This window comes from Myodes glareolus, chromosome 2, assembly GCF_982192425.1.
Source record: "Myodes glareolus chromosome 2, mMyoGla1.1, whole genome shotgun sequence".
In the NCBI taxonomy this organism is placed as follows: Eukaryota; Metazoa; Chordata; class Mammalia; order Rodentia; family Cricetidae; genus Myodes; species Myodes glareolus.
This window is the reverse complement of record NC_142027.1, coordinates 68,769,392-68,792,290: the sequence shown is the minus strand read 5'-3', so window position 1 is coordinate 68,792,290 and position 22,899 is coordinate 68,769,392. Positions and strand designations below refer to the sequence as shown.

General features: G+C 40.8%; 1 protein-coding gene across 4 annotated transcripts in view; it reads left to right on the top strand.

Moving 5' to 3' along the window:
* The window catches only part of Pcyt1a (phosphate cytidylyltransferase 1A, choline), a 51,137-nt gene that overhangs the window by 24,110 nt on the left and 4,128 nt on the right, over positions 1–22,899 (top strand). For all 4 annotated transcript variants that reach the window (XM_048454031.3, XM_048454033.3, XM_087901463.1 and 1 more), the window contains exons 3-8: positions 1,325–1,424; positions 8,814–8,930; positions 10,012–10,163; positions 13,027–13,105; positions 13,701–13,843; positions 22,115–22,303. In XM_048454031.3, coding sequence (XP_048309988.1) covers positions 1,325–1,424; positions 8,814–8,930; positions 10,012–10,163; positions 13,027–13,105; positions 13,701–13,843; positions 22,115–22,303 — 780 coding nt within the window. The remainder of the gene's footprint in view (positions 1–1,324; positions 1,425–8,813; positions 8,931–10,011; positions 10,164–13,026; positions 13,106–13,700; positions 13,844–22,114; positions 22,304–22,899) is intronic.

Here is a 22,899-nt window from a genome sequence, read left to right as displayed (position 1 = left end):
AAAAGCCTTGAGGGGCTGGAGACACGGCTTAGTGGTTGAGAGCACTGACTGCTCTTCCAGAGGACCAAGGTTCAATTCCCAGCACCTACCTGGCAGCTCACACCTGTCTGTAGCTCCAGTCCCAGGGCTGCTGACATCCTCATGCAGATACACCAATGAACACAAAATTTAATATATATATATAATAAGCCTCATCAAAATAGTGAATTAATTTTTTTTTTATTTGAGACATTTTCTCCCTCCCTCCCTTGCTTCCTTGTTGCACAGCCCTTGATCACGAACTTTGTAAATGATAACTTGTCATTTCACAGTGTCAAAAGATTGGACATCCCTGCTAGGGGATAGAAACTCCCCGCTCCATTGTTCTCATCTCTTTCTCTAGAGCCTTTCCCCTGGCATTATGAAAATAATGATTATTCTACAAGGACCTGGTTTTATTATGTAGACTGTTTGGGCAAAAGAGAATTGCTCTGTGGCCATCAGAAACCTGTGCTAAGGAATACTCAGAGACAGGACAAGGAAGAGCAGCAGTAGGAAGCTGCTGAAGTTAAGGTTCATGCTGATGTTGCCACAGGACAAACCCAGGGCACAATTAAACATGTGTGTGTGTCCAGCCCATTTGAAGTGTTCCTTCATGCTCCCTGCCATTCAGTTTCCTCAGCCAAATTTTAATAAAGCATTTATATGAAACAAGTAGAAAGCTTGTGTTTATTAAAACATAGTGCACTCAGATAAAAGACCAGATCTTGTGAACACTGAAAGGCTGTATCAGTGGGGTGCTGGAGACAGTTACTAAATAATCAGAAAATTTGTCAGCTGATAAAATCATTGATTACTTGGAATGCTACATGTCAAAGCCAGACAAAACACAACTAAGGAGATTGCGACTTAAAGTCTCTCACAAACTGAGATGCAAAAAACCCTTAACAATATTTTAGCAGATTGAATCCATGAACAAAGCCTAGGCAAGCACTATGCTGTCCCCACAGGACTGCAAGATGGATTAATAGAACACACTATAATTAATCAATGAAGGAAAGAATAAGCATGATTATTTCAGTAGTCCCATTTTCTTGGATCTGAGCTTAGGTTCCCATCAGATTGCTCAGTTTTATCCTGAAACCACCGGAAAAGACATTTGCTCTCCATGCCGTGGTTTATTCAGTCCGAAGGTTTTCACTTTGGAGCACTCTCCTCCTTCTCGGTGTTATAGAGTCTCCATCACATTGTGGAATAACTGTCTATTCTTTAAAGCTGTGTTATTTTGAGCGCTTCAGTGTACACCATTGTGTCTGACTTAATTTTCTGTCATGTTCTTGTTCAGGGCTTACGGCAGCCAGCTCCTTTTTCTGATGAAATTGAAGTTGACTTTAGTAAGCCCTATGTCAGGGTAACGATGGAAGAAGCCTGCAGAGGAACTCCTTGTAAGTAACTGCTTAACTATTCTGTTTGCTACAGTCTTTAGCGTGCTAGTCTGCCGCAGTGTTCTGTCGCAGAGGATAGCCTCGTTCTATAAAATTGTACACGTTTTTCCTTGTTACACATTTATTTCCTGGGTTGTTGGCATTGCTGTCATGAAACAAAAGACAAAACAAAATAAAAAAACCAAACCGCAACAAAACCCCTCACAACTGTTTAGTCTGACGTCTAAGAATGTCACTCATTGGTCGGGTTTGATCCCCATTGTGGCAGGACAGAAAAGATAGATGTTAGCTCTAGCTGGATTGTGATCTTGTTTGTTTTGTGGTACAGGGAAGTCAAATCTAGAACCTTGCTCATGGTTGGCAAGGATTCTATCTACTCAGCTTTACTTCTTGCCCTATAATGTTGTCTATTTATATAAATACCGAAATAATTAATATATCAAACTGTCATATATTTTTCCTAGCCTCAGAATTTCCTCCGTAATTTTTTCTCAAAGTGTCAGTCAACTATGATGTTCCTGATTGATGGAAAACAAAAACATCTCATTGGGAAAGAGTCATCTCTTAATTTTATCTTTAATGATATAATTGTATTCTTTTTAAAATGCTTGCTTTATTATTTTTAATGCCCATTTTCTTTATAGGTTTAATATATATCATTAGTTAACAATTTTGGCCAAGTAATTTTTTTAGTGAGCACTCATGTGCATGCATGTGTGTACATGTGTGTGCATATGCATATTGATTGTGTGTGTGCATTCTGTGTATATGTGGGCATGAGTGCCACAGTACATGTGAGGAAGTCAGGAAACAAGTGAGTTCTTTCCTTCTGCCTCCTCATGGGTTCTGGAGATCAAATGCCTGTCACCAGACTTGTGTGACAAGTGCTTTCACTCGTTGAACTGTGTCATTGGCCCCTGATAATTATTAATATATGTTCTGGGGATTCTTCTGCTTTGAACAGTTGGCTTTGGGGATCACCATACATAGAAGCACTCAGGTGTGTGGTGGCACACCTGTAACCTCAGCTGGGGGTGGAGGCACGAAGATCATTTCGGATTGTCTTTGGCTACCACTAGAAAATTTGAGGCCAGCTTGAAGTTGAGACCCTGTCTCAAAATACCACCCACCTTGGGCTTAGATGACTTACCCATTAACTCCAGCCTCAAGGACCTGACACCCTTTCTGGCCTCTGTGGGTATTGCATGAACAAGATACACAGACATATATGAAGGCAAAATACCCCCCCACACACACACACACCAAAAAACCAAAAGCAGAAAAACCCAATACAACAACCCAAAACCAAAATAAACCACCTATCCTCACAAATAAATGAAACCCCTCATAAGCATGTACTGTAAATACTACCATGCAGGCAGATATTCTTTCCTTCTTGTCTATAAATCCTCCATTCTCTTCCCTTTTCTACTCCTTTGTCAGTTCTGATAAGTATTCTGTCTACTCTGCAAATATAGGGCTGCACTTAGCTCTAGGCAAACACAGAGTAAGAGGCCATTACAACCACAGCACATTCTCATACAGACACAATGTGTTTATGAATCTTACCCCTCATCCTTCTTCCCGGTTGGCCTGGAACTCACAAAGACCATTTGCTTCTACCCCTCCACCCCTACTCCAGCACTGGGATAAAGGCTCCACCTCTGCTGGATGTGACTGCTTTTGGTTTTTTGTTTGTTTCTTTGTTTGTTTTGGGCAGGGTCTCTTGATGTAGCCCTGGCTGTCTTGGAACTGTCTGGCTGTCTGGCTGTCCAGAGTCCCTCTGGATCAGATTGGACTCAAACTCACAGAGATCCACCTGCTTCTGCCTCCCAAGTGCTGAGATTAAATTTGTGCACTGTGATTACTTCTTAATTGTGTTTGTTTGTTTCCTTCTAAGTGAAGACTAGTAACATACAACTATACCTGCTGCTGGGCAATGTCGATGACCAGGAATCCCAAGACCCTTTGACTATGTTTTGGTTGTGTAAATTATTATGATCCCTAGATTCCTAAGACAACAAAAATCTAGTTCCTGAGGGCTTGATTTCTGCAAAATATTTAGGTATGACTCATGTTGATCACAGCCTTTCTATTCATGAAGTGAATTTAATTTATTTAGTTATTAGGACAGATTTTCACTATGTAGCCTCTTAAATTTTTAAAATTACATTTATGTACTTATTTTGTGTGTGTGTGTGTGTGTGTGTGTGTGTGTGTGTGTGTATGTGTGACACAGTATACATGTTGAGGTCAGGGACAACTTTCAGTAGTTGGTTTTCTTCTACCATAAGTCTTGGGACTTGAACTCAAATAGGCAGGCCTGGAGGTCAAATTTCAAAATGCCGACAGACAGTTCATGTTTCACAGTCAGCTGTAGTAGTAGAACTTGTTGTAGTCAACAACTTTATGCATTGTGTATGACACACATTCAGAATTTACCCTCTGCTCAGGTCTGTTCACAGTTATCCGGGTTGTTATTAGCATCCGCGCGTCATCGTGGTGCATCAGAAAAGTAGTGGTGTGCTGAGGGAGAGCTCAGAGGGAGAGCCTGGGCTTAGCGTGCCTGAGACCTGAGGTCCGTGTTTAGAAAGAAAAGAAAAGGTGCTGCAGTATTCCCAGGTTTTGAATCTTTTAATAGATAAACACTGATGATTTTAATTATTTAAAAATTTTAGAAAAAATACTTTTTTGGGGGACAGGGTTTCTCTGCATAGCCCTGACTGTCCTGGAACGCATTCTGCAGATGAGGCTAGCCTCAAACTAATAGAGATCCTCCTGTCTCCATCTCCTGAGTGCTGGGATTAAAGGCGTGAGCCAGCACCACCCAGTGTAGAATATAATTTCTAAATAATGCTTGAGATTATCTTCATTATATATGTGAAAAAATTAAGAAAGCAGGTAAAGTCAACAGAAAATAAGAAGTAAAGCTAGCTCTACAGTGAGAGACAGTGAGTGCTATCAGTGGAGGCTAAGGCCTAGATCCTTCATCTTGGTCTTCTCCACAGCTGAGAGGCATTGCTCTTTGTAGGCATTATGCTAAGCAATGAGGGGGAGCTTTTGATGAAATTACTGCATCTTATTTTTTATTAGTTTATTTTTGTCTTTTTATGTGTGAGTGTTTTGCCTGCATGTGTGTATGCCCACCATGTATATGCCTGGTGTCAGAGAAGACCAGAAGAGGGCATTGGATCCCTGAGACCTGAAGTTACAGGTGGTAGCAAGCTGCCACATAGATTCTGGGAACCGAACTTCAGTCCTCAGAGAGAGCCACAAATTTGGGGGTTTTAGCGAGCTCTCCGGTAAAGTTGGCCAACTGGTTTGACCTCTTGTTTTTTCTCGAATCTTCCTCTTGCTGTATCTTTTCTTATGTTAGATAAGAATATATTTGTGTCGATGTAGGACAAGGAATAAAACAAGAAAGGTTCTTGTGCCAGTCAGGGAATTCTAATAACTGACACAGAAATATTTCCTTCCTGTTCATCTCCCCAAGGTTTTCACTAGGAAACTTCAGGGAGCTTAAGAGGGAGGCTGTACACTAGAACAGAAGTCTTTAGTCAGAGGTAGAGCTATGATAGAGCAGGTGAGCTCACCTTCAGGCATCTATTGGAAGATGACGAAACAGCAGTGTGTCTAACTCAGAGAAAGGAAGGAAACATGGATCAAAGGCAGGGGTTCCATGACTGATGTGAGAGGGTGTCTCAGCAGACAGTGAACTGAGCCTGGCTTAGCTTACTTAGCCAGAGTAATGCAACTACCTTATTTATAACCCAGAGGGCGACAGGAGGTTGCTCTTAGTAAGCTGAGATGGTTGTCAATCGGGGTGTGTTTTATTTGGTTAAAGAATTTCTGGTGCTTGCTTTTCCCAAGACCTGTGCAACAGTGGCTCCTGCTGACCGCTTGGCTAATATAGCACCTGTGTTACCGAACACTGGAGGTGAGGTCTCAGCACACTGAGCTGTCAATGGTCGGGAAGGGCGCTCTAGAGGTAATAGGACACATGGAGGTGTAGGTTGGCTGGAGAAAGGTTCGTGATGGTTTACTGTGCTGGCAAGCAACTTCCCTCTGTAACGTTAGCTCTTCCACTCTCTGGACAGTGTGATTCCTCAGCCAGGCTGCCCTTGTTTTCCCTTGTTTGGCTAGACTGTAATATGTTCATAGCTTTTACAGTCTTCTAGCCTTTACCTTCTGGGATCAAGTGATATCATATAATAGCCCCCTTAGCCTTGCTTGGGAAAATCCAGTGTTAGTTTCTTCATTAGTTCAAGGATTAAGATTGTATATGTTTGATTTTTTTTTTTTTATTTTTGCTTGTTGGTTTTGTGACAGAGTTTCTCTATATAAACCTGACTGTCCTGGAACTCACTCTGTAGACCAGGCTGGCCTTGAACTCATATCCTCCTGCCTTTGTCTCCCAAGTGCTGGGATTAAAGATGAGTGCCATCACTTCCTGGCTGATTGTATGACTCATGTTTTATTTTACTTTGTCCTATAGATGAATAAACTTAGGCTTAAAGAGGAAGGTAGCTGGTTGACAACTTGAGCTAACCCTTGTATTATAGAACAGTATTAATATATGTCTTATAATATTAAATATATTATAGGATAAAGGTGTAACTCAATGATAAAGCAGGCACAGGAATTCCTGGGTTTAATTTTTAGCACCAAAAGAAAAATGCCCATTCTATTATTTTTCATTATATTAATGTTTTACTTTATTCAAAAATTTTGGGCTAGCAAATGGCTCAGTGGGTAAAGGAGCTTGCTTCCAAGACTGACAACCTGAGTTCACTCCCCAGAACCTTCGTAGTGGCTCCTGCTCATTGTCCTCTGTTCTCTACATGTCACATGGCATTCTTGTATGTGTTCACTCTCTGTTTCTGTGTCATACACATGCATACATACTAGATAAAAGTTTAAATAATACAAACAAAAGTGTGTTTCCTGTTTTGTAAAATGAATGAGTCTTGATGATATGACTTCCACAGAGTACTGGAAGAACATAACGGGAGCCATCTTCCTCTTCCTGCTCTGTCTCCCAGCCACATGTGTCCCTCTTACAGCAGCCAGCGTGGCTCTTAGTTTACATCCCCTCCCACCTTGTCCTGGACTCAGTTTTCCAATGCAATGTTGTCTTCACACCTTTGCTATTGCAAATATAAGTATTTGCAATGAAAGTATATCTGAAAGATAGTTTTCCAGAATGAGAATGGCCAGGTCAAAAGAGCCAGACATTTGCCATTTGTCTTTGGTAAATATTGCTGAATTTCCTTTCTAAGAAATTATGAGCTGGGAGGTGGTGGCACATGCCTTTAATCATAGCACTCGAGAGACCGAGACAGATGGATCTCTGTGAGTTTGAGGCCAGCCTGATTTACAAAAGGAGTCCCAGGACAGGCTCCAAAGCTACAGAGAAACCCTGTCTTGAAAAAAAAAAAATTATGTGTTTGTGGAAAAAAAAACTATTCTAAAAACCCAAACCTCTTAATAACCATTTCCTCTTCTCTGATCCACATCCCTTAAGAGTTTTTAATTAGCAATAATCATGCCCTGAATAAGCCTCATTGGCTGTGATACCACTGTGCAAAGCTTACAGCCCTTGGGACAGGAGGGAGAAGTAAATTCTCCAGGCTCAGTTCTATCTATTAGAACCCTCTGGCCCTTCTTCCCTAAAAAGGTGCCAGTGTTCCTACTGCTGGCTTCTACGCCTACAGTGAAACAGCTGCTCTTCAGTGTCATAGTGACCGAGTTCTTAGGCTGCTGGGAGTTCTCATTTGGAGCACAGCAAGCATTATGCCAGTGCTTGTTTGTCTGTTTGTTGTTTTACTTTTTACCTTGGGATTAGTCTTATACACTGGGAGATAATTTTCTGACTTCATATAGGCCATTGCCACTAAAAATAACTCAATAGACAGTTCTTTTTTATTCTAAGTAATGGAAAAATGAAAAGCTATAATGAAAAGTCCTAAAATATTTATATTTTATTTTCAAGCACTTCATTTATCTGAGAAGTGTCCTGTCATGCTTACTAGGAGGGAGAAATGCTTCCAGGATGTTCTGCTCTGATTATATATCCATCCTCCCTCTATTTCAGCCAAAACCTCCAGATCATTTATTACTTCCAGGCAGCAGTAGGCTTTGGTTGTTTTTTTGAGACAGGGTCTCACTGCATAGCCCCGGCTGACCTAGAATTTGCTATGTAGACCAGGCTGACTTTGAACTCAGATGGCTCTGCCTTCCGGGTCCTGGGATTAAATACATGCCCCACTGTGCCTACTAGCATTAATTTTCAAATCTAAGCATTAGTTATTAACAAGCACGGCAAATTGAAAACGAGAGTCAGAACAGTTTCATTATGTTCCGTTTAAACACAGAGTATAATAAACACAGAGGAAGATGGCTCCCGCTGTGTTCTTCCAGTACTCTGTGGATGTCACACCATCAAGACGTAGTCATTTTATAATACAGGAAACACATTTTTATTTCTGACTTGAAATGTCATCTCAGATGAGAGCTTGGAGCTTAGTGGCTAAGAGTGGGGGCTGCTCCTGCAGAACCCCACAGCTCCGTTCCCAGCCCCATATGGGCAGTTCATGGTCGCTTGTCCCAGACGTCTCTGGGGCAGGTACTTGTACTTACATGCACATACCCCCTCCATACACATAATTCAAAGTTAATCTTTTTTGTAAGGTGAGGATTTTGAACTTCAGAATGTATATGTATTGCCAGGCAATGTGTCCACATGCCTTTAATCCCAGCACTCAGGAGGCAGAGGCAGAGGGATCTCTGTGAGTTTGAGGCCAGCCTGGGCTACAGAGCAAATTCCAGGACAGGCTCCAAATCTACTCAGAAACCCTGTCTCGAAAAACAAACAAAAAAATGTGTTTATTGACTATATATTTAACATCACTTCTAAGGTAGTATTAAGGGGAAAATACTTAATCCATATAAAAACATGGACTGCAGTCTAATTCCAGAGGCCAGAGAGAAATTGCTGCTCTCACTAAGGGAAATCCTGTGTTCAGGAAATCTTCTGTACTCATTTGCTGAGACTGTGTAATAGTAAAATCGCTTATGTTTGCTTTTATTTTATTTTATGGTAGTGGCAGCTGACCTTAGGGCCGTATGCAAGATCTCTACTATTGGGTTATTTTCATTGTGAGACAGGGTCTCACTGCATTGTTCAGACTGGCCTTGATGTCACTGTGTAGCCCAAGCTGCCTCAGCTTTCAGAGTGGCCAGGATTATAGGTCTGTGTCACCAGGCCTGGCCCTAGAGAACTGACGAGAATGAAATGAATGAGAGTTCCACAGTGCTTCTGTCACAGTGCTCAGGTGTGAGGGGTTGAGTAAATGTATTTTTGTGATGAGCTCTTTTATTTGGATTCAGGTGAGCGGCCTGTGAGAGTTTATGCGGATGGAATATTTGACTTATTTCACTCCGGTCATGCCCGGGCTCTGATGCAAGCGAAGAACCTTTTCCCTAATACCTACCTCATTGTGGGAGGTAAGAGGGCATCGGATGGTTCTGGGTGTTGTTCTCTCTTTGTGGGAGGTAAGAGGGCATCGGATGGTTCTGGGTGTTGTTCAGAAAGAACAGTCTCCCTCCTGCTTGTGTGACTTGAGTGCAGTCATCGGCCCTGGTTACATTTATGAAAGGAAGGGTATGGCACAAGCTGCCCCAGATACAATCTATAGGGTAGATCAGCAGCAAGCGCACTGAGAGGGCCTGGATTATCTCACAGTCCATAGCTGAGGTTCCACAATTATAGAGGGGCTCTGATCTCTACTTAAAAACACCTCATCAGGGGGCTGGAGAAGTGGCTCAGCGGTTAAGAGCACTGACTGCTCTTCCAGAGAACCCAGGTTCAATTCCCAGCCCCCACATGGCAACTGTCTGAAAATCCAGTTCCAGGGGATCTGATACCTTCACACCAATGCACATAAAATAAAAGATAAATAAATCATAAAATAATAATAATAACAATAATAAAAGACTTATAAAAAAACACCTCATCAGCTTTGACTTCACAGAGGTAGAAAAGTCTGCCAAGCAAACGTTATGGTCAAGTCTAATCTTAGAAAAATAAGAAAGCGTTTTTAAAATTTATGTGTATGGGTAGGTTGGTTTGTTTGTTTTTGTTTTGTTTGGTAAGTTGGTTGGTCTTTATGTGTGTTTCTGTACCATATGTGTGCCTGGTGCCTGAGGAATTCAGAAGAGGACATTAGATCTGTGGGTCTAAAAGACAGGTGTGAGTGCTGGGACTCAAACTTGGGTATTTTATAAGAGCAGCCAGTGCTTAGCTGCTGAGCCGTCTCTTCAGCTTGAAAAGCTCCGCTGGTGTTTATTTCAAAGTCAAAATCTGAGTTCCGTTTTACCTTCTTTTCAAAAGTGTGAGCCTTAGTGTAGTTAGTTATGAAAACCATCGGTACCCAGGCTGAACTATATCAAAAGGTTCGTCTCCTGATTGGGTGGGGATGGGATCAGCACTGTTACTGGCCTAGAAAGTAGAAGATGGGGAAGGTTGGTGACTGGGGAAGGGTAGACAGAGGGGCCTTGACTTACGACTTTGGTGCTGTGAACCCAGTCTGCAGTGATGAGCTAACGCACAACTTCAAGGGCTTCACTGTGATGAACGAAAACGAGCGTTACGACGCCGTGCAGCACTGCCGCTACGTGGACGAGGTGGTGAGGAACGCCCCCTGGACACTGACACCTGAGTTCCTGGCCGAGCACCGGGTAAGAAACTGGCCATGTGCACTCATTCCTAGTTCCAGCATCCCCTCGGTGCCTGAGACAGAAGGCTAGTCTATCCGTCATGTATTTTTATAGTCGCTGTGTTCTAGTTGTTCCTCACAGCCATCTTGTGGGGATTATTCTTTCCTTTACATATGGAGAACAAGGCCCAGAGAAACTAATGAATGTGCTCCAGGTACACTGTTAGCAGGACGTCAATGAACTGTCTGGCTACATGGCGTGTTCCCCCACACAATAGGTGTGACCTACCCTTATAGCGTGCTAATCTCTTTAGAATAGCCATAGTTTTAGCCATATATTGGCGGGGTTTATCTATCTGGGTTAAGAGACAGTTCAGCAGGTAGAGACACTTGCTGCCCAGTCGGATGACCTGAATTTGAACCCTGGAACCACATGCTAGAAGGGAGAGCTGACTCCTGCAAGTTACCCTCTGCCTACATGCACACATTCATGAACAAGTTGTACACATACAAAATAAATAGATTTAATTTTTTAAATGTACAAAAAGTGTTTATATTCCAAAGCCAAGAGACTGAAGCAGGAGGACCACAGGTTTGAGGCCAGCTTGAGCGACATAATAAAGACTTTGTCTCAAAAACAATCAAACATATGCTGGAGAGAAGACTCCGTAGTTTTAAAAATGTGTTTGTGTTCTTTCAAAAGACCAGAGTTTATTCCCAGTACCCACATGGAGTGGCTTGTAATTCCAGCTGCAGAGGATCCAGTGTCCTCTTCTGGGTTCCATAGAGCTTCATAGACAACTGTACACACACACACACACACACACACACACACACACACACACACACACACTACTAATAAAATCTTTTTCAAAGTGGCTGGAGAGATGACTGTGTGGGTAAGAGCACTTATTGTTTTGTACAGAAGCTGAGTCTGGTTCCCAGCACCACATGGTAGCTCACACTGTCTGTAACTCCAGTTCTGAAGGATCCAACACTTTATGGCCTCCATGGGCACCAGGCACACACAAAATATAAAAATAATACTTTTCAAAAAGACAAACAAACAAAAACTGAATTCAAGAAGAAAAGCTTTGCATTTAGGAAATAGCACATGTTTTCTTCTGTTAATATTTTTTATTTATTTTTTATTGATTTTATTGAGCTATACATTTTTCTCTGCTTCCCTCCTTTCCTCTCCTCTTCTGTTGATTTAAGTTTACTTTCAGCTTTGGTTTGGGGCTAGAAATTGTGAGGGAACAAAAACCAGGGGTGTTTTTCACTCTTGTTTTAAGAAGTAATTATTATTTAAAACCCCCCTGCCTTTGAATTCTCCTGTATTGAAGCATGCTTCCTACAAAGGTGGGCATGAGCCGGGCGGGTGACGCACACCTTTAGCACTCAAGAGGCAGAGGCAGGCGGATCTCTATGAGTTAGAGACCAGCCTGGTCTACAAGAGCTAGTTCCAGGACAGGCTCCAAAGCTACAGAGAAACCCTGTCTCGAAAAGCCAATAAATAAATAAATAAATAAATAAATAAATAAATAAATAAATAAATAAAAAACCCAAAAACCTCAAGGTGGCCATGAAAGGGATGGATTTGTTACAGTGGTTAGAGACCCTCAAGTCTGAGAAACAGTGTACATATTGTTACTTCTCTGCGTGGGGGCGTGGATCATTGCAGGAGGCAGGAAAGAACAAAGCCGCCTTTCTTCTGAGGCAGTACTTGAATAGGCCTGAAGCCAGTGGAGAGTTATTGTAACTGTTTAGGATTAGGACAGACCATTTACTACATTTTATTTACTTTATTTACTCCTCGTGTGTATGTATGGGGGCCATAACACACACATAAAGGTTAGAGAACAGTGTGGGGGCGCCAGTTTTCTCAGGGATGAAACTGGATAACGAGGCTTGGCAGCAGGTGCCTTTACCTGCTTGCCAACTCACCAGCCCAGACCTATTGTGGTTCTCCAGCTTTCCTCCATCAGCTCTTAACAGTGGAACCCAGGGTGGTTTGCAAGGTGTCCTCTGCAACACAGCTGGCCCCAGACAGAGGTGCCAGAGGTGAACTTGCCATGCCCCCTTCCTCCTTGTAAGCAGTAAATCTTCACCATGTGGCCTGCTTGCTGCTGAGCCTTTACTTTGCTATCCTGTCGGCTTGTTCATGGGTGATGGAGAGGTTAGCTTAGGTCCTGAGGAGCTTGCTTCACACTTGTGCAGCGTCTGGGGGTTGGGTTTGCTTGAGTTAGTATTGCATTAACAAAGGTTTACGGGCTGTCCAGAGAGAGTCACTAGATGAGGGTTTGCAATCTTCCTAAACTTGTGAAGTCTGTTTACAGCAATCCTGTGACAAACACTTGTCGCTTTGGGTTTTCTATTTCTTGGTAGAACAAATATATTTGTTCTGGGAAAAGACATTAGTTGCTATTTATAAATACTCCTTTTCTTGGGAACTAAGAGAAGAAGCAGTTAACTAAGCAATAACAAAATCTTTCACCCTTTTAGAAGCCGTTTTGTGGCCTTTTTCTATAGACCTGGAAAGACAGGGAAATTCCCTTCTTTCTAGGCTCTGTCTACTAACTGGCTTACCAGACGCCTCTCCTGCTCCACTGAACATAGCATGCTGGTGGTGTACGGAGGGAGGCAGCATTTCTCTCTTAGACCAGGAGAAGAAATTGGCAAACTTGCTATGTAGAAGCCATAAATAATTAGGTTGCTTTCCCAGCAGATTGTGGGATATATGAAACAGGTAAAAAGGTACAGAGAAAAGGTGGTTTTGAGGTGTGATCCTTGCCAGTTTCCCTTTTTCTGAGCCCAAGAATATTTACAGTGTCTTTCCAAGTGGTAGTTAGCCTGGAGATGAGCTGACATTTTCTTATTTTCAGATTGATTTCGTAGCCCATGACGATATCCCCTATTCTTCTGCGGGGAGCGATGACGTGTATAAGCACATCAAGGAAGCAGGTGAGTGAGCTGAGGTTCAGCTTCACTTTATGGGGTCTTGGGCAACTCCAGAGATCCAGCTACGGCACTGCTTTACAGTAGGGAGCAGGAACTCTGAGAAATCCATATTCTGCTTCTAGTCAAATTGTGGACAGCAGCCTAAGTGAGCACCACCAATACCCGTCAATTCTTGGTCCAAACAGCTCATTTTCATCTCTTAAATTTAGGACAAGTCCCTTATTTTTCTTACTATGACAGTGTTTGCTTCCTTTCTCCTAGGCCTTGATTCCCGTGTGCCAGATTTCTAGAGTTTGCTCACCCTTCCTTCCTTCCTTCCTTCCTTCCTTCCTTCCTTCCTTCCTTCCTTCCCTCCCTCCCTCCCTCCCTCCTTCCTTCTTTCTTTTCTTTTTTCTTTCTTTTTTCCTTTCTTTCTTTCTTTTTTGTGATCTGGAACTGACAGTGTAGACCAGGCAGGCCTTGAGCTTACAGAGATCCACCTGCCTCTACCTCCCAAGTGCTGGATTTAAAGAGGAATCTGTTTTTTGAGAAAAAGAAGTGTATTAGTCCCAAGTTCTGTCTACGACATGACAGTGTTTGTCTGTTTGTTTCAACTCAGGCATGTTTGCTCCAACACAGAGGACAGAAGGTATCTCTACATCAGACATCATCACCCGCATTGTCCGTGACTATGATGTGTATGCGAGACGGAACCTCCAAAGGGGCTATACTGCCAAGGAGCTCAATGTCAGCTTTATCAACGTGAGTTGCAACCTCATCTTGCAGTTCCCTGCTTCTGTAGGGCACACCTTCCTTCTCCATCTGGGCTGCGCACGCTTTTCAGTCTGCTGGGATTATCATTCCCTAGAGCTAATGTACGCCTCTTTTCAGGAAAGACCACATTAATCACTTCACCCAGGTTCTGCCCTCGTGGTCTAAAAGATCAGTGTACTGATACAAGGACAGGCAAACAAAGCCAGACGTGGTGGCGCATGCCTTTAGTCCCAGCACTCAGGAGGCAGAGGAAGGAGAGCTCTGTGTTCCAGGCCAGCTAGGGCTACACAGTGAGATCCTATCTTTAAAAAAATAAAATAAAATAAACAATTCAGCAAAAATATGTGCCTATGGTATATATATATATATATATATATATATATATATATATGTGCAGATATATCTGTTCTAGGGAAAGAACTAGGGGTACGATCAGAATTTTCAGGCTAGAATTAGTAACATGACACTCTGTCTCAAAAAAATAACAAATATCACTATGTCAGTATATTTAGAGAGGCTCTTAACTGTTTGGTTGCTTTTTTTTTTTTTTTTAATCGGGTGTTCTTTTGAGACTGTGTTGAAAACTATGGATCTTTCCCATGTGGCTAATGACACACAGCACTTTATGCACAGTTTCCCCACATGGGCAAGTCCTGTTTCATAAACATGCAAGTACTTTTGCTTAATATTGGCTTTTAGAAATGCTATAAATTTTATATATACATAATACTTCAGTAAAGTTGATTTAAAAAGAAGAAATCGAGTACTGAGCTACCTCCAGGACCAGGAATAACCAGCAGGATGACTAGAACTGCGACACTGACTGTACCACGAGGACAACCATCCGAGCTTTGGATCCACTGGCACCTAGAAGACAGCCCCAGCCACACCTGTTAGAGGAAAAGATGAGTAGAAAAGGTAAGATCACATGCTATACCACAAAGAGCAACACAATACCAGTAAAACCTAAAGACCCTATAAAAACAAGACCTGAGCAACCAAATATGGATGAACCAGAAGAAAATGATGTAAAAAATAACCTCAAGAGAATGTTTCAAATTCTTAAAAATGAAATGAGAAATTACCTTAAAGAAATGGAGGAAAAAACAAACAAAAAATTGGAAGATATCAGCAAATCACTGAAAGAAAACCAAGAGAAAGAACTCAAACATTAAAAGAAGCTATTCAGGACTTGAAAACTGAGATAGAAAAAATAAAGAAAACACAAGCCAAAGGAATGATAGAAACAGAAATCATGAGAAAAAGATCAGGAGCGACAAATGCAAGCATGAACAACAGAATACAAGAAATGAAAGAGAGAATCTCAAGCACTGAAGATAAAATAGAGGAAATAGACTCATCAGTTAAAGAAAACATTAAATTTAACAAAAGTTTAACCCAAAATATCCATGAAATATGGGACACCATAAAAAGACCAAATCTTAGAATAATAGGTATAGAAGAAGGAGAAGAAGTTCAACTCAAAGGCACAGAAAATTTATTTAACAAAATCATAGAAGTAAACTTGCTCTACCTACAGAAAGATATGCCTATGAAGATACAAGCTTATGGAACACCAAATAGACTGGATCCAAAAAAAAAAAAAAAGTCCTCTCACCACATAATAATCAAAACACTAAACATACAGAGCAAAGAAAGAATATTAGGAGCTGCAAAGGAAAAAGGCCAAGTAACATATAAAGGTAGACCTATCAGAATTACACCTGACTTCTCAGTGGAGACAATGAAAGCCAGAAGGTCATGGTCAAGCATTATGCAGACATTAAGAGACCACGGATGCCAGCCCAGACTACTATACCTAGCAAAACTGTCGATCACTATAGAAGGACAAAATAAGATATTCCATAACAAATCTAGATTTCACCAATACGTAACCACAAACCCAGCCCTACACAAAATACTAGAAGGAAAACTCCAACCCAAGGAAGATGGCTACATCAACAAAAATTCACACAATTGATGATCTCATTACAGCAAATATCAAAGAAGAAAAACAATGCACAAATTAACATCACCAACACTGAAAACTAAAATAACAGGAGGTAGCAATCACTGGTCATTAATATCCCTTAATGTAAATGGACTCAACTCACTTATAAAAAGGTACAGGCTAACAGATTAGATACAAAAACAGAATCCATCCCTCTTCTGCATACAAGAAACTCATCTCAACCTCAAAGACACATTGTCTCAGAGTAAAAGGTTGGGAAAAAATATATCAATCAAATGGACCTAAGAAACAAGTGGGTGTAACTATCCTAATATCTAACAAAATAGACTTCAAGCTAAAATCAGTCAAAAGAGACAAAGAAGGTCATTTCATATTAGTCACAGGAAAAATCCATCAAGAGGAAATTTCAGTACTGAACATCTATGCCCCAAATACAAGGGCATCCTCATATGTCAAAGAAACACTTCTAAAGCTTAAATCATATATTAAACCCCACACACTAATAGTGGGAGACTTCAGCACTCCCCTCTCACCACTGGACAGGTCAGTCAGACAAAAAATGAACAGAGAAATAAGAGAACTAACAGATGTTAATACTGTTATTACTCAAATGGATTTAACATCTATAGAATATTTCATCCAAACAGAAAAGAATATACCTTCTTCTCAGCACCTCATGGAACCTTTTCAAAAATTGACCACATACTTGGTAACAAAACAAACAACAAATACAAAAAAATTGGAATAACCCAATGTGCCTTATCAGATCACCATGGTATAAAACTAGAAGTCAACAGTAATACTAATTCCAGAAAACCCACAAACACATGGAAATTAAACAATGCTCTCCTGAATCATCAATGGGTCAAGGAAGAAATAAAGGGAGAAATTAAAGACTTCCTAAAATTCAATGGAAATGACCACACAACATACCCAAATTTATGGGACACAATGAAAGCAGTGTTAAGAGGCAAGTTCATAGCACTAGATGCCTACATAAAGAAGCTAGAAAATCCCACATTAGTGAATTAACAGAACATTTGAAAACAAAAAGAAGCAAACTTACCTAAGAGAACTAGATATCAGGAAATAATCAGATTGAGAACTGAAATCAACACAATAGAAAAAAAAAACAATTCAAAGACTCAATGAGACAAAGAGTTGGTTCTTCCAGAAAAATCAACAAAATAGACAAACCTTTATCCAAACTAACTAAAAGGCAGAGAGAGAATATCCAAATTAACAAAATCAGAAATGAAAAGGGGGACATAACAACAGACACAAAGAAATACAGAGGATCATCAGGTCATATTTTGAAAACCTGTATTCCACAAAATTGGAAAACTTAAAGGAAATGGACAACTTTCTGGATAAATATCACTTACCAAAATTAAATCAAGACCAGATAAGCAAATTAAACACCTATAACTGCTGAAGAAATAGAAACAGTCATCAAAAGTCTCCCAACCAAAAAAAGTCCAGGACCAGATGGTTTCAGCTCAGAATTCTACAAGACTTTCAAAGAAGAACTAATACCAATACTCCAAATTATTCCACACAATAGAAACAGAGGGAACATTGCCAAACTCTTTTTGTGAGGCTACAATTACCCTGATACCCAAACCACAGAAAGACAATACTAAGAAAGATTATTATAGATCAATCTCACTCATGAACATTGATGCAAAAATACTAAATAAAATCCTAGCAAATTGAATCTAAGAACACATCAGAACCATCATCCACCATGATCAAGTCAGCTTCATCCCACAGATGCAGGGATGGTTCAACATACGAAAATCTGTCAGCGTAATCTACCATATAAACAAGTTGAAAAGTAAAAACCACATGATCATCTCATTAGATGCCAAAAAAGCATTTGACAAAATACAACATCCCTTCATGATAAAAATCTTGGAGAGAGCAGGGATACAAGGAACATAACTAAACATAATTAAGGCAATATACAACAAGCCAACAGCCAACATCAAATTAAATGGAAAGAAACTTCCAGCGATTCCATTGAAATCAGGAACAAGACAAGGTTGTCCATTCTCTCCATATCTACCCAATATAGTCCTTGAGGTCCTAGCTAGAGCAATAAGACACCAAAGGGACATCAAGGAAAAGAAGTCAAACTCTCACTGTTTGCTGATGATATGATAGTGATCCCAAAAATTCTACCAAGGAACTTCTACAACTTATAAACACTTTCAGCAATGTAGCAGGATACAAGATTAACTAAAAAAAAAAATCAATAGCCCTCCTGTACATAGATGATAAAAGGGCTGGGGAAGAAATCAGAGAATCAACACCCTTTACAATAGCCACAAATAGCATAAAATATCTCGGAATAACTCTAGCCAAACAAGTGGAAGACTTGTATGACAAAATTTAAAATCTTTGAAGAAAGAAATTGAAGAAGACACCAGAAAGTAGAAAGACCCCCCCCATGCTTTTGGGTAGGCAGAATTAACATAGTAAAAATGACAATCTTACCGAAAGCAATCTACAGATTCAACACAATGCCCATCAAAATCCCAGCAAAATTCTTCAAAGACCTCGAAAGAATGGTACTCAACTTCATTTGGAAAAGCAAAATACTTAGGATAGCCAAAACAATCCTGGGCAATAAAAGAACTTCTGGAGGCATCACAATCCCTGACTTCAAACTCTACTACAGAGCTACAGTACTGAAAACAGCCTGGTATTGGCATAAGAACAGACAGGAGGACCAATGGAACTGAATAGTAGACCTCGATATCAATCCACACATCTTCAAACACCTGGTCTTTGACAAAGAAGCAAAAAATATCAAATGGATAAAAGAAAGCATATTTAACAAGTGGTGCTGGCATAACTAGATATCAACATGTAGAAAAATGAAACTAGACCCATATCTATCACCATGCACAAAACTCAAGTCCAAATGGATCAAAGACCTCAATATAAAGCCAGCCACACTGAACCTTATAGAAGAGAAAGTGGGAAGTACACTTGAACACATTGACACAGGGAACCACTTCCTAAATATAATCCCAGCAGCACAGACACTGAGAGAAACAAATAGTAAATGGGACCTCCTGAAACTGAAAAGCTTCTGGAAAGCAAAGGAAAGACAAAACGACAGCCTACAGAATGGGAAAAGATCTTCACTAACCCCACATCAGAAAGAGGTCTGATCTCTGAAATATACAAAGAACTCAAGAAATTGGACACCAAAAGATCACATAATCCAATTAAAAATGGAGTACAGATCTAAACAGAGAACTCTCAACAGAGGAATCTAAAGTTGCTGAAAGACACTTAAGAAAATGTTCAACATCCTTAATCATCAGAGAAATGCAAATCAAAACAACTCTGAGATTCCATATTACACCTGTAAGAATGGCCAAGATCATAAACACTGATGACAACTTACGCTGGAGTGGTTGTGGAGAAAAGGGAACACTTCTGCATTGCTGGTGGGAATGCAAGCTGGTATAACCCTTTTGGATGTCAGTGTGGCGATTTCTCAGAAAATTAGGAAACAACCTTCCTCAAGACCCAATAATACCACTTTTGTGTATATATCCAAAGGATGCTCAATCATGCCACAGGGACATGTACTCAACTATGTTCATAGCAGCTTTGTTTGTCATAGCCAGAACCTGGACACAACCTAAATGCCCCTCTACCAAAGAATGGATAAGGAAAATGTGGTACATTTACACAATGGAGTACTACACAGCAGAAAAAAATAATGACATCTTGAATTTTGCAGGAAAATGGATAGAACTAGAAAACATTATTTTGAGTGAGGTAACCCAGACACAGAAAGACAATTATCACATATACTCACTCATAGGTGGTGTTTAAACATAAAGCAAAGAAAGCCAGCCTACAAACCACAATCCCAGAGAACTTAGACAACAATGCGGACACTAAGAGAGACTTACATAGCTCTAATCTACATGGGAAGTAGAAAGTAGAAAAAGACAGGATCTCCTGAGTAAATTGGGAGCATGGGGACCTTGGGAGAGGATTAAGGGGGGGAGGGGAACAGAGAAAAATGTATATCAATTAAAAAAAAAGAAAAAAAAATCTACTAACTATATTCTGTGCAACAATTAATTAGCCAAAATCCTTTATTTGTTTCCAGTTCTGTGAAACAGTAAGGTAAATCAGAATAAGCCTTAATGCTACATCCCTTCATCCCAGGATTTGGGAGACAAAGACAGGAGGGTCACTTCAGGTTCAAGGTCAGCTTGCTATATAGTGTGTTTCAGGGCAGCCAGGGCTATATAGGAGATCCTATCTCAAAAAAACAACAACAACAAAAAAAAAAGTAAGTGAGCCAAGTGTGGTGGTGCATACCTATAATCCCCAGCACTTAGGAGGCTGAGACTGGGGGATTGCAAATATGAGGCTCATCTAAGATACATAGCGAGTGTCTCATAAACCAAAAGCAAGAGCTAGAGAGATGGCTCAGAGGTTAGGCACACTGGTTGCTCCTCTGGAGGCCCAGTTCTTTTCCCAACATCATTCAGCTCACAATCATCCGTAACTCAGGTCCCAAGGCATCCAGTGACCTCCCTTTACCTGTGCAGCCAAGCGCAAGCTGGGTTACTAAGCTATACTGTGGCCTCTTCCTTTCTTATGATACAGAAATTCGGAGACTACCTTATCCCCTCCTCCACCCCCACATTGTTTTGTTTTTAACAAAAGGTCTGAAGTCCTAGCCCAGACTGACTTAAAACTTGTGATCCTCCTGCCTTGGCCTCCTGAGTATGGGGTTACTAGCAAGTGCCGCCATGCTTAGATGATACAGTACTTTACATTTGACTAAACACCACTCCTTCTTCATAGAGCAGTGATACCATTTTACACTAATGTTTAAGAACTTTGGTAGAACCAACTTTTTTTTATCATTTTCCAGATGAGCAAGCAGATCTTCAACTTGTATGTATGTATGTATGTATCTGTCTGTCTGTCTGTCTGTCTGTCTATCTATCTATCTATCTATCTATCTATCTATCTATCTTTCTATCTATCTTGGTTTGTTCAGGACAGGGTTTCTCTGTTGCTTTGGAGCCTGTCCTGAAACTCACTTGGTAGACTAGGCTAGCCTCAAACTCACAGAGATCCTCCTATCTCTGCCTTCTGGGATTAAAGGTGTGCACCACCACCTCCGGGCACAGATCTCCAACTTCTAAGAAATAAACCATGAGCTAAGAATAAGAAGATGGCTCGGTTGGTAGAGTGCTTGATATGCAAGCACTATGACCTAAGTGCGACCCCAGTACTCATGTAAAGAGCTAGGGATGGCACATCCTCTAAGACAGCAGGGGCACTGAAAGTCAGCAACCGGCCAGCCTCATAGAATCAGTGTGCTCCAGGATCAGCCAGAGAGCCTGTCTCAGGAAAATAGGTGGAGTGTGGGTAAAGACTCATGATGTTGACCTCTGACCTACACACACATGCATAGACATGTACACACACACACACAGACAGACAATTTATCTAACATCATGGAATGAGCTAGAAATGGGGCATCTAGTATAATGAATTAATTAAGGATCTAGTGTTTCCATGTTGACTCTGGCATAATTGGCTTGTTTTTTGGTAGTGTTGTGTAGTGATCTTGTGGCTATACATTCCCATCTGAAAGAGTCATGTTGGGTATATTTATTTTTATTTCATTATATTAGATTTATCTTAAAACCTTGACTTTGTTTGGCTGCATGCTGATCTGTTTCTGCCCTCACTGTTGTAGTAAGTTTAGTCCAGAGCTTTTACAGTGTTAAAATTATCACACTTTCAGCCAGGTGTGATGGTGTGCACCTTTAATCACAGCACTTGGGAGGCAGAGGCAGATGGATTTCCGAGTTCGATGCCAGCCTGGTCTACAGAGCAAGTTTCAGGACAGCCAGGGTTACACAGAGGAAACCCTATCTAAAACAACCAAAAAAGAAAAAAAATTATCATACTTTCATATAAGATGACTGTCCATAGATTATCTTTCCTATTATTATCCTAAATAAATACAGAACAGGTTAGGCAAAGCAGAATTTTAAAAATTGAAAGTTTAATTTATGATTTTTATTATTATGTATGTCTGTGGGTAGGTGCGTGTGAATGCAGATGCCAGCAGGGCCAGAGAGCTCTCGGGCGCTGGACACAGAGGCAGGTGTGAGCTGTCTTAAGTGGGTGCTGGGAATCAAACCCAGGTCCTCTGGAAGAACAGAACCTGAACCATCTCTTCCAGCCTGGGCACTATGTCTTAAAAAGCATTTACTTTGTCCTAGGAGAAGAAATACCACTTGCAAGAACGGGTTGATAAAGTAAAGAAGAAAGTGAAAGATGTGGAAGAAAAATCAAAAGAATTTGTGCAGAAGGTGGAAGAAAAGAGCATTGACCTCATCCAGAAGTGGGAGGAGAAGTCCCGAGAGTTCATTGGAAGTTTTCTGGAAATGTTCGGTCCAGAAGGAGCACTGGTGAGAGCCCTCCTCCCCAACACTTGAGGGAATATGGTGGGGGGGGGCTTTTCATTTATCTATTCTTTATTTTTGAAACAAGAGCTCACTATGTCGCCTTGGTTAGCTTGAAACTTGCAGTGTAGACAAGGCTGGCCGAGGACGCAGAGTGATCTGCCTATCTCTGTCTCCCAGCTGCTAGGATTAAAGTTGTGTGCCACCAACCAGGCTTATTTAATTATTATTTTGAGGCAGTATCTCCCTAAGGTGCCCAGACTGGTCTTGAACTCTCCATGTGGTCCAAGGCAGGTCATGAACTTGTGATACTAATACTTCAACAGCCAGTCAATGTACAGTGGATTCAAGAATTGCACTGCTGTGGAAAGGAATATAGACTTTTTGAGTAGAAAGGAACATCAAAATTAAGACGTTATTTTATCCAGTCTTACTTTTTCCTACTAATTTTGTCAGCTCTCTGTCAGCCTTGACATCTGGAGTCAAGATAACTAGGTAGTCTTAGCCACTCCTTCTGTGTTTTGCACTAACATGGAAGAGAAAGGAGAAAGAGCACAGATAAGAAGCCTCCTCTCTGTGAGGAGCTGCTGTGGGTCCCCAGT